At 54.8% G+C, this 10588-nt stretch overlaps 1 protein-coding gene across 1 annotated transcript in view; it reads left to right on the forward strand.

Moving 5' to 3' along the window:
* Nucleotides 1-5052: 5052 nt before the first annotated feature.
* Nucleotides 5053-10588, forward strand: part of LOC104489568 (sarcoplasmic/endoplasmic reticulum calcium ATPase 3-like) — a gene marked incomplete at its 5' end in the record, with an annotated part of 14149 nt that continues 8613 nt past the window's right edge. The window contains 4 exons of the mRNA XM_010131740.1: nt 5053-5070; nt 5489-5571; nt 7992-8096; nt 8816-8954. Coding sequence (XP_010130042.1) covers nt 5053-5070; nt 5489-5571; nt 7992-8096; nt 8816-8954 — 345 coding nt within the window. The remainder of the gene's footprint in view (nt 5071-5488; nt 5572-7991; nt 8097-8815; nt 8955-10588) is intronic.

Raw genomic sequence — 10588 nt, forward strand, 5'->3', positions numbered from 1 at the left:
CCTTGCCTTGGTCCCTCTCACTGCAATCAGGGGCAAATGAGCTCCCCCGTGATGGGGGTGCCCCAGGGCAGCCCCCTGCCCCGCTGCCATCCGGCTGGGTGGCTGCTGGGATGGGGGTTTTAGCATATGGGGCTTTCGTGGTGAAGGGCTAATTCAGCGCCGTGGGGTGCTTAGCTCTGTCCTGGTGCAATGGCACGTGGTGTCCGTGGGTCCGGCTTCCCCTCCAGCCAGGCTGGGCTCTCCCAGGCAAAGAGGTGCCAGGCTGGGTAGGGGGTGTCACCTCGACCAAAGCCTGGCTTGTTCTGCAGAAGCCAAAACAACCTCAGAAGGTGCCTTCAGCAGCACCCTGAAGGTCTCGCTGTCCCCGAGCAGAGTGCATGGTCGGAGCCCAGGTGGGACATGAGGCACAGGACAGGCTGCGGGGGCGCATCAGTGTTCTGGAAACTCAGGCGTGAAGCTGTGCCTGAAGGCAGAGCTGTGAGGGTTAATTTAAGTAAAACACAGCCCAGGTGTGGGAGCATCAGGTGGTGTTGGCACCGTTAGAGCGTTTGTCATCCTGGATAACTACAACACCCAGGATTAGTTTGCAGACGCTGGTTTTTTACACTCGTGCAGCTCAAGTGGTGACCGTGCAAGGTGATGAGCAGCGTCATGCCTCCATCCCCAGCAGGATTTACACCACGCAGGTGATGAGCTGAGCTGGTGCTCAAACAACCCGGCAAAGCCTTTCTCGGCGGTTCAATCCGGAGCAGCGGGGACGTGCGGCAGTGCCGGCTGTCGCCGGGCATGAAGGAGAGCAATGGTCCCTGCGGGATGGGATCCTTCCAGCGCAGCCAGCCCTGGGAAAGGCAGCCAGTTAAAATAACAATTTATTCTGCCTGCTGTCTTGCGGGGTGGTGGAAGGATCCCAGAGCAGCCCGCCTGGGTTCCTGCTTTATGTCACTGGAGACGGGCCGCTCTCCCAGCTGGTGATATTTTAGGGTTTTTCTTTTCTCACTACTTTCTTGGGGCCTTTTTTCTTGCTGCCTGCAAAGTCCAGGAATCGGATGCATCCCGAGTGGTGCTGGTCCATTTCCCCTTCCCCACGTGTGGAAAAAGAAACTAAAGGCTGGAGGTAAAGAAGAAAATGAGTTTGCAACGTAAAAATATAGCTTAAAGGAAGTTCCTTGGAGCAGAAAGCTGGGCCCAGGCATGATGCCCTGGTTATCCCCCAGGGCGGGCACCAGGCTGTTGCCCTTCCCACACCCCTTCGTGGCAGAAGTGTTTCCTGGAAGGGAAATCTGATTTTATCCTAGAGAACCTCCTGAAATGTTGGGGGAAATGGTGTTTCGGTGTTCACCCTGCAAGCTGTTCGCTGTTGTGGGTCTTATGCTGGGTCTGAGCATGCACCAGGGTTTGCTTTGCTTGTGCTGGTCTCAGAGAATGTTGCCTCGTGCCTCAGTTTCCCCAAAAGCAGGCTAGGCTGTGATAGCCCCAATGCATGAAGTAGGAATGCTGGCTGCTGGAGGGCTGTGCTGCTCTGGGGATTTTCGATCCTGTTACAGCAGGAGACACTCAAACATTTCCTGAAAGCGATCCCAACGCCATCCTGTCGCATTTGTTTGCTTTGGCCCGGAAAGCGGGGCAGGGTCTCCCCGGGGACACACGGGCTGTGGCAGAGCCCTGGGGCAGCAGCCTGCACCCGCGCCACCTCGCTCGTGGGAGGCACCCGTGTTTATTTACCTTTTCATCACCTGATTACCATGCCCTGCCATGTTGCAGGCGCCAGCCCGTGGGCTGCCAGCCCGGTTTGAGTTGGCAGGAGCTGGAGGTTAACCTTTGGCTAAAATAGCCCAACACCAGTCGCACATCTACTCGGGGTGCCCGGGCTCATTAGAGGATCTTGTATCAGTATTTTGCAGCCCAGCTTGGGCCACGGTCACCGTGTGATGGCACAGGGAGTAAAGAAATCATGATGTGATGAGCTCAGAGCAAGGTGTAAATCCTCAGCAGTCCCAGGAGCTGCCTGTGTTCTGTGCCCCAGCAAGGCAAAGCCCTGCGGGGTGGTGGAGCCAGGGCTGCCTCACTCTGCGGCGGGTGGGAATGGTCTCGCGGCATTCAGGCACCCATCGTCCCGTTGTGCTCTCTCTGCTTCCTCAGCTTTGCTCGCCAAAGCTGCAACACAGAAGAACAGGAGCAGAGAAACCCCAGACGCGCGTCCGCAAGCTGTGGGTCCTGCAGCGGCACTGCTCAGCTGGGGAACCTGGTGCCAGCGGGTGGCCTCGCTTGGGGATGCTCTGAGCAGCTGTTGGCACTTTCTACCTTTGGTGGTGCTACTGCGTTTGTCTTCAGGCCGTGCTGGGGAGGTTGGGCACGGAGCGGGACCTCTGTGCCGAGCTCTGAGCCACTGACTGAAGAAAGGGGCTATTCAGGTGCTGGCCGGGAGTTTCCACTTCAGCCTGTCTGCGCTCACTGTGTTGTCCCAAGGGGATTATGGCACGTTGGGGGTTTTGCTGGTTCCCTGCCTGCAGCACGTTTCCTGACTGGGTTGGACGTGGCAGCGCCGCAGCTCGGCACCAGCTCTGCTGCCTGCCCAGTGCCACGGGGCTGACTCACATGAAACTTGGGTTTTGACAAGTAGCAAACATTCATATTTCTAGGGAGCCTTTGGAAGTGAGGGGGAGAGGCTTCAGCCCCGAACATTCCTGTTCGCTCGTGGGTTTTGATCAATTCAGACCCAAAAATGTGAGTTTATTGTGACTTTCTGCCCTTTTTCTGTGGGTGTTTGGTGCAAAACTGGCCACGTGAAGGGTGGTGGGAGAAGTCCCTGATAGCAGGGGAGGTGCCTGGTTCTCAGTGTACTCAGAATTGGTTTTTACTGGGGAGGTGCCTGCAGCAGCGTTGCTTATGGTTGACGTTTGGTGACAGGGATGGCATAGTGTCCCTGCCACTGGCAGTAGTTCAGCTGGCTGTGCCGCTGCACGTGTTTCCTCCCAAGTTCACGGAAACCTGTTTTCATGCTGTAATCAAGAGCTCATGCAAAGTCCCTGCTCTGCAAACAGCGTCGCTGCGGCTCTTCATGCAAACTGTGTGGGAGAAGCAGCAAGAGGACCACGGCGTTTCGGGTGGCTGCTTGGGGTGGAAAGTCACCAAGACCAGAGCCAAGACTCACAGGAGCCCCAACCGCCTCCCTCGGGGCACCTGCCTGCCCCCAGCCCTCTCACCTTGCACATTTGCACCCTTAAAACAGAGCCTGGATGGAAATAGCAGCAGCAGATCTCTTCTACTTTTAATTTTGGTGGCACTCTGGGCTGGGGAGAGGAAGGCGGGGGTGGAGAGGAGCTGGCTGCAAAAGGGAGAAGAGCCACTTTCCTTCTGACACACTCCGCAGAGCGATTCGAAACGTTGAAGCTGCTCCAAGATTATACATATATATATTTTTGCTATAAGAATAATTACAGGCGTTACGTCCTGGTCTGTCTTGCGCGATGGCAGGGGATCAGAGTAGCCTTATCTAGGAGGAACATGGCTTTAAAACAACGCGTAGTAAGTGTGTCTGTGAGCACCGAAGAGCTGGGGCAGTTTGATGTGTAAACACGTTCAGGCTTCTTGTTTTCACTGGTTTGTTCAGTGAAGGTGGGTTTGGTTTTGGGTTGGGTTTTTTTTTTTTTTTTCATTTCTCTGAATGAAAATAGGTGATGGAAAACAGCCGAGCAGGTCTCATTTCCTGCTCTCACTCAGGGCTCTGCTCTGGGGGTACACGGAGACAACCCCATGTTTGGTCCAGCGACGGGGCGTCAAGTGCGTCTGCCTTGAGCCCATTCCTCTTGAACTGCAGCTGGGCCCTTATTCCCTCCCAGAAACGCGAGGAGTTGGAGGAACATCTTGTTTTAGTATCAGAGGGTGGAGGCTTTGGGACAGCTCTTTGGGCAGCATCTGCCTGAATTTTTCCCTGTTGGCAGGTTTGGGGTTGGGGTGTTTTATCTGGTACCCTGCCCTGGTGCCATGTCACCTCTGTTCTGATACCCCGCTGTCCCTTGCCATGCTGTGCAATGCCTTTGAGCCATCAGCACAGCCCTCCCGAGGGTTTGCTGGTGCATGCTGTGGCTCGGGTTTCTCCATCCCCATAAAGCTCTGCTGTGCTCAACAAATCCTGGTTTTCCATTTCCATTAGACAACTGCAAGGTCCCTATTTCCCCACCTTGGACAGGTGGCAGAGGTTTTGGTCCGACTGCCAGCTTGCTGGGGAGCTGCTCGGCAGGCAACCAAAGGATTTGCCCTAAGTGTGGGAACAGTGGCTACAAATGGAGACGAGCACCCATCGGTAGCCAAAACAAGGGCAGTCACTCCTGAGCCCTTTCTGGCTGTAGGACCTTACAGTCCTTGGCCAAACCTTGCCCACGGCACGGCTACTGCATCCATTACTGCACCAAGCGATGCCCTTGGTGGGTACCAGGGTCTGTGGCTGTGGGACCCTTTGGTTGTGCAGGAGCCCCTGGGGTTTTTTCAAGTTGCGCAGGTGACTGGGAACAGCGGGTGGAGGCTCCGTACCCGCCGGTGCGGATTCAGGAGTGCAGCTCGGACCAGCTGAGCATCACCTTTGGATTTCTTCCCTGGAGCACTGCAGGCTGTATAGTACAACTGACTAATAGGAAACATGCTCTGAAAGTTCCAGTCCCCAGTGGGTCCGTATTGGGTTTCTGGCAGGGCATTTTACAGGATGGTTGGACCTCTGTGTCCTGGATTTGGAGAGGGCAGCTCCTGAGGAGTACTTTTCTTGGCAGGCTGAGTGCAGGGAGAAATGCTGCCAGAGCTGCTTGCAGCAGGGAAAGGATGTTTCCCTGGAGCGGGGAGCATCCAGTGCTGCTTATTTGGTGTCAGACTGAGACATTTGAGGACAAGCTGCCTTGATGCAGGAATATGTACAGAACAAGTTGCATTTTGGGGTACTGAACGGGCTGCTGGGGCATAAGGGAAAGGATTGCTAGTCTGGGCCCAATAACTAATTAATCTTCTTATTTTTATGATTTTTTACTTTGGTACACTCGCTGGGCTGTCGGTGAAAACCCACAGAGCTCCCTGCAGAAGAAGGTAAGTCGTGGGCTGGAGATGAGGGTGGGTACGAGCCTTGAGAATGGGTGGAGGGTGCTGGGGCTGGGGTGGAGGGAGTCATTTTTAATCCCAGAGCAGGCAGTGCTGACAGCAGAGCTTTGGTGTGGTGGCACAACTACCAGCTGCGACCTGAAACACAGAGGATTTGCTTTGTGTAGTTAAAAACACACACAGAACAACCAGGCCGATGCCAGAAATGACGGCGTTCAATATTAGAGAGAAAACTCCCCCATGGCAGCACTGGATGTCCTCACCAGTGCCCACTGGAGCAGCTCTGCTGCGAGCAAGGGACAGGGTCCTGTTGGTCCTAGTGGCCTCAGTGGTCTAAATCACCTCTCTGCTGGGACAGGAGTTTTTCTGAGCACTGACCGTGCTTTGCTTTGTGTTTTCCCACCAGGAAAGTCCCTCTGGGAGCTGGTGCTGGAGCAGTTTGAAGATCTCCTTGTCCGCATCCTCTTGATAGCAGCTTTTCTATCATTCGTAAGTACCCCAGGCTCGGGGCTGGCCACCTTCCGGGGCAGGGACCTGGGTGGCAGCCACATAGCAGAGGAGCCAGAGGAAGGTTCCTGTGGTTTTAGGTTAGAAGGTACCTTTTTCACTATCTCTTTTAGCTCACCTTTTAAATCCATTGTATTTTTTCTCTTTGTATCCTCGGGGTTGCGTGTGGTGCTGGGACCCCTCACCTCCCTGCACACCTGGAGAGGCTGCCAGGACATCGCACAGCTTGTTTTTTCCTGGCCAAAGTGCTGGATGTGTTTCAGGCTCCTCCAGAGTTCAGAAACTCCACGTATCACCTTCACCTCCGCTGGGGTACAGGCACCTGCCTAAAGTGTAGGGAGGCAAAGGAGGGCTGGAAGCATTTCCAAACCCCGTGCAGCCACCCTCCTCAGAGTGAAGTCTCCCTCCCAGGGCCCTCATGCTCATTTTCCAATTAAAAATGAAAATCCAATCTGTTTAAATTTTTTATCTATTTTTTTCTCCTTCCCTCTGGCTGAGCCAGCCTGGCAGCATTTCAGCTGCTGGTGTGGGAGGTGCCTCCTGCCTGCTGTTTGCTGCCTTCCTGTCCTGCCCATAAGAGGGTTCAGAGGTCCCAGGCTGGTGATGCCCAAGCTGGTGATGCTCAGGGCAGGTACCAGGTATGGCTGGGCACAGTGCGAGGCGTATAGGTTTCCTTTAAACGTTTGCTGATGTGTGGGGCAGGGTTAACGCTCACTGACAAAATACACCTCCCACGGCTTCATGCAGCAGAAAAACATGATGTCATGTTCAGATAATGTCAGAGAGCTTAGGACTGGGTTTTTCTGGTGCGCTGGGTGCCAAGCTCAGCCCAGGCTTCTCCTGCTACCAGAGCTGCTGGTCTGGTGCTTCAGCATGGTACCATCCAGCTTCTACTTGCCCAGATGGTGTTACTGCTCATCTTCAAACATTTCCTTCTTCAGTGGTGTATCTCCAGAGGGCTCCTCTCCCGCCTTCACTGGGGGAGAGGCTGCTTCCCTACGTGCCTTTCCCAGGAGGAGCCATGATTTACCCCCAGCACCTCGTGCGAGCACAGAGCAGCTTCTCCTCCCCAGAGTGTGCAGGCAAGGTCGGCTGGCAGCGGGGTGCATCACCAGGCTCGGCGAGCTGTCACCGTGAGCGCTGCTGACCTCCTCCACACTTCGTAATGCCAAGGGGTCACCCAGATTAGCTCAACTCAACGTCTGTGTGGTTGGCAAAGCTGCCTTCATGGGTGGCACAGAGTAACTGCAATATGCGCCCCGTTGAACTTGCTCTCCGCGGTGCCTGGGAAGTGCTCAGCAGCAGCAGCTCCTCACTCCCCGGTTGCTGATTTGAGCCTTATTTGCGGTGCCCAGTACTGAGCCATTCGCTCAGCTTTGCTCATAATCTACCCTGGGAGCAGCTCTGCCTGAGGAGCCGTTTCCCACCAAGCTGCGGGAGAGTTACTGGTATTTTGAGCATACTCAGGGTGTTTGGCAGTGGGATGGCAAAGCCGTCTCCTGTCTCTTCCTTTTGGGTACAGCTTGTGGGCAGATAAGGAGGGAGGCTGGTCCCTTGCGAGGTTCAATACCTTCCCAAAGCAACATGCAGTGATCCGTTCACTGGTTTGTTTGCAGAGCTGTTGCAATCTGCTTGGTGGCCAAGTCTGCCGTGGCAGCCCTGCTAATTGGTAAAGCAGGTGTGAACCCCTGTGTCAAAGGTCCTTTGTGCTGGTGCCTCTGCCGCAGAGCAGCGAGGTGTTGCTGTGTTGACATAGTGCAGGTCGACAAGCAGTTAAATTGAGCAAAAATATGTGTGTGTGTGCTTCATTTGCATTATGGTGTGAGGTCTTTGTGGGATGAAGGGGGACTCAGGGTGGTAAGAAGACATGAAGTCAGTCTCTACCTACAGATCTGCTGTCACTGCATCAATTGCTTGTATTGCATCGCTTCACTTCTGTCCAACGAGCGGCTTCGCGGAGGCTGCCGTGCTGCAGACGGGGACCGCAGTGGCTGCCCAGCTGGTGCTGGCAGTACCTGTCTGGGGTGCAGGCAGTGCTGCCCTGTCTCCCCAGTCATCCGCTCATGGCCATGGTGTTCCCATGAGTGCATGATACAAAAACGCTTTCCTGGTGCAAATACTCATCCAGGCTCTGCATGGTGTTTGCTCCAGCCCTGCTCCTTTTGATGCTTTAGGTTACGCCCAGCAGAAGAGCGGAGGCACCTGAGTTAAGCACTGGTAGGGTATGGCAGGTCCACACTCTAACCAAGCCGTATGGGGTTGGTCACCACTCTGGGTTGTCTTCTCACTTGTGTCTTGCAACCAGCACTATGTGTTGGTTTGCTCTTGTTTCCGTCCTTCTTCTTAAAATGTTGGTGGCACTTTAAACCGCATCGTGGTCCTTCTCTTCTTTTGCCTGCCAGATCCTGGCCTGGTTCGAGGAGGGAGAGGAGACCACGACGGCGTTTGTTGAGCCCATCGTCATTATTATGATCCTGATTGCCAATGCCGTGGTGGGTGTGTGGCAGGTAAGTCGCAGCCTCCCCCCCACCTCCTCCACATGGCTGAGACACTTCATTTGAAGGTCTGGTTGCTTCTTGCTGCTGGAAACTCATTTCTCAGAGGTCTGAGTTTCATGTTGGCTGTGCTGCCCCATGCCCCAGCACAGACACTCAGCTGTTGGCTGTCTCTTGGCTCATTCCTTCAATTTTTGGAACTTTTGCTGTTTGGAGTTTAAGATCTTGCACTTTTTTTGCCATTCAGGCAAACACTGTTCATCTCCCACCGTGGCCAAATGCATTTTCCAAGGGCAGCTTTTTGCCCTGTCCTCCAGAAAGCCCCGGTGGCTGCTGCCCCTTGCCTGGCTGTATCCCTCCTGAGGGATGAGCAAAGGCCTCAGCCAGTGGTGCTCTTCTCGTGTAGATTCATTTTAAGGCCACTTATTTATCAGCAGCTTGATTCGAGGTGGAGTTGCTGGGTGGGGAAAAGTACATCTGGGTGGGATACGCTGCTATGAGAAAATCAGACCCAAAGGTCCACGCAGTGTCCAGCACCTGGTGTGATTTAAGCCAGCCGGGACTATTTCAGAGCAGCTAAAGAGGACACAGCGCTTGCTCCATCCACAGCGCAAATGGACACCAAAGCCAAGGCCAGGGTCTGGGTGCTCCTGTCTTCCCGTGGGTGGGGAGGTACCCTGCCAGCATAAGCAAACCCACCACTGGCAGCTCTGCTCCTCCTCTGCTTGCAGGAGAGAAATGCTGAGAGCGCCATCGAAGCCTTGAAGGAGTATGAGCCCGAGATGGGGAAGGTGATCCGTGCCGACCGCAGCGGGGTGCAGCGGATCCGCGCCCGGGACATTGTCCCCGGGGACATCGTGGAAGTGGCAGGTAGGGTACCATCACCCCAGAGCATGGGGTGGCATGGGGAGGTGGTGCTGCCCAGGAGGGCTTCAGCGATGGGCACCCCATGGCCCTCGTGGCAGGAGGGCTCTGCCTTGGCATCTGGGAGCATCTCCCCTGGAGGCACAACCACCGAGTCAAGTGTACTTCTTGTACACTTGAGACCTTAGTTTCACTTGGCAAAGCTAGGCAGGCGAAATGATTTGGGCCAAAGCTGGGGCTCATCAGCCTGCCGAGGCTTCACCCCAAGCATAAAGAACAGCAGAAAAGAGAAAAAAAAAAGGCTATTTCTGGCACGGGTTTTGTGTCTTGGGAGGGTTTTCCCGTTTTCTGGAAGAACTGGAAGATCTTTTAATTTTTCGCCAGAGTCTCACTCTGGAAGTGGTTCTCCCACGCATCCCCTGGTCAAGGTGTGGGTGAAGGGTAGATGCCCATGAGCAGTGCCAGGTGAGCGCTGTGGCCAGCACAGAGGGTTCCAGTGCTGCAGGCAGCGGCACTGGTCCTGCCCCATGGGCAGGCTCCCCTCGTAACTGGGGGCCTGGTGCTCGGGGAGGGCGAGAGGCAGAGGGGACCGGCTGCAGGGTGCTTTTGTCTCCCCGATTGGGTTGTCCCACCCTTCTGTCAGGGTTTTTCCTTCAGCGAAGGACGCCTAGTGTTCTCCTGCCTGCCCCACCAGAGCTAAAGAGGATTGATTTCAATTATCCCATTCTGTTTGTTCTTTAAACAATGCCGTAAACCCCTAGAGCCGCAAAACTAATCCTCTCCTTTCCTCCTCGTGGCCCTGCTAGTGGAAACATGCTGCAATCCCTCCCATGCCTCGCCAGCTCGCTGTTATTTATGTCTTCCAGTTGGGCTTCAGCTGGAAGATGAATATGAAAATACTGCGGGGAGGATCAAGCAGAGGAGCACCAGGTCCTCAGCTGGGCGGGCTGGTGGCGGTCCCAAGCCAGCTCCAGCGATGCACTCCAGCTGCTGACCTGGCCTTTAATTAAATTCATTAATAATTAATTAAATTCTGCCATCCGTCCCCAAATCAAGTACTTGCTGCCTGCCCATCAGTGGCCAAATATTACTTTTTAATGGCACAATCAGCGTCATGGCTGGGAGGAGAAGAGCTCAGCTCTCCTCTGGAGGAGTTTGCAAATTATTAGCAATTTAATTAACAATTAGTGGTTGTTGGAGGTTACAGCAAGCCGGGCTGCCTGGGAGAAAAGTGCAGCAGGAACAATAGTTTTGGCCGAGCACTGGACATCCGGGTGACACATCCTGGGGACAGCCAGGGCAGCACAGGCAGGAGGGACTGGTTTCTGTTTGCACGTGTGAACACAATAACTTTGGCAGCAGGGAGCAGAAAACCTGCTGCGCTAAGACAAGAGGAGGGTGATGGTTAAACCCAGCTGCTTTTTGCCCTCCGGTAAGAAGGCCATCGAGGTGGGTCCTTGGGCAGGCAGCTGCTCGGCGATTAAACTCGGCTGCAGCGCCAGCGTTTTGCCTTGCCCATAAAGTGCAGGCAGGGCATTGCCCAGGTTGCTGCTTCAGGCACTGCACCACCTGCCTGCTCCTGCTTTGCACAGGCAGCACCTGGGGCAGCATCACCTCCCGTTTTCCTCTATTTCCCTTGG

Source organism: Buceros rhinoceros, unplaced genomic scaffold (assembly GCF_000710305.1).
Source record: "Buceros rhinoceros silvestris isolate BGI_N320 unplaced genomic scaffold, ASM71030v1 scaffold36292, whole genome shotgun sequence".
Lineage (NCBI taxonomy): Eukaryota > Metazoa > Chordata > Aves > Bucerotiformes > Bucerotidae > Buceros > Buceros rhinoceros.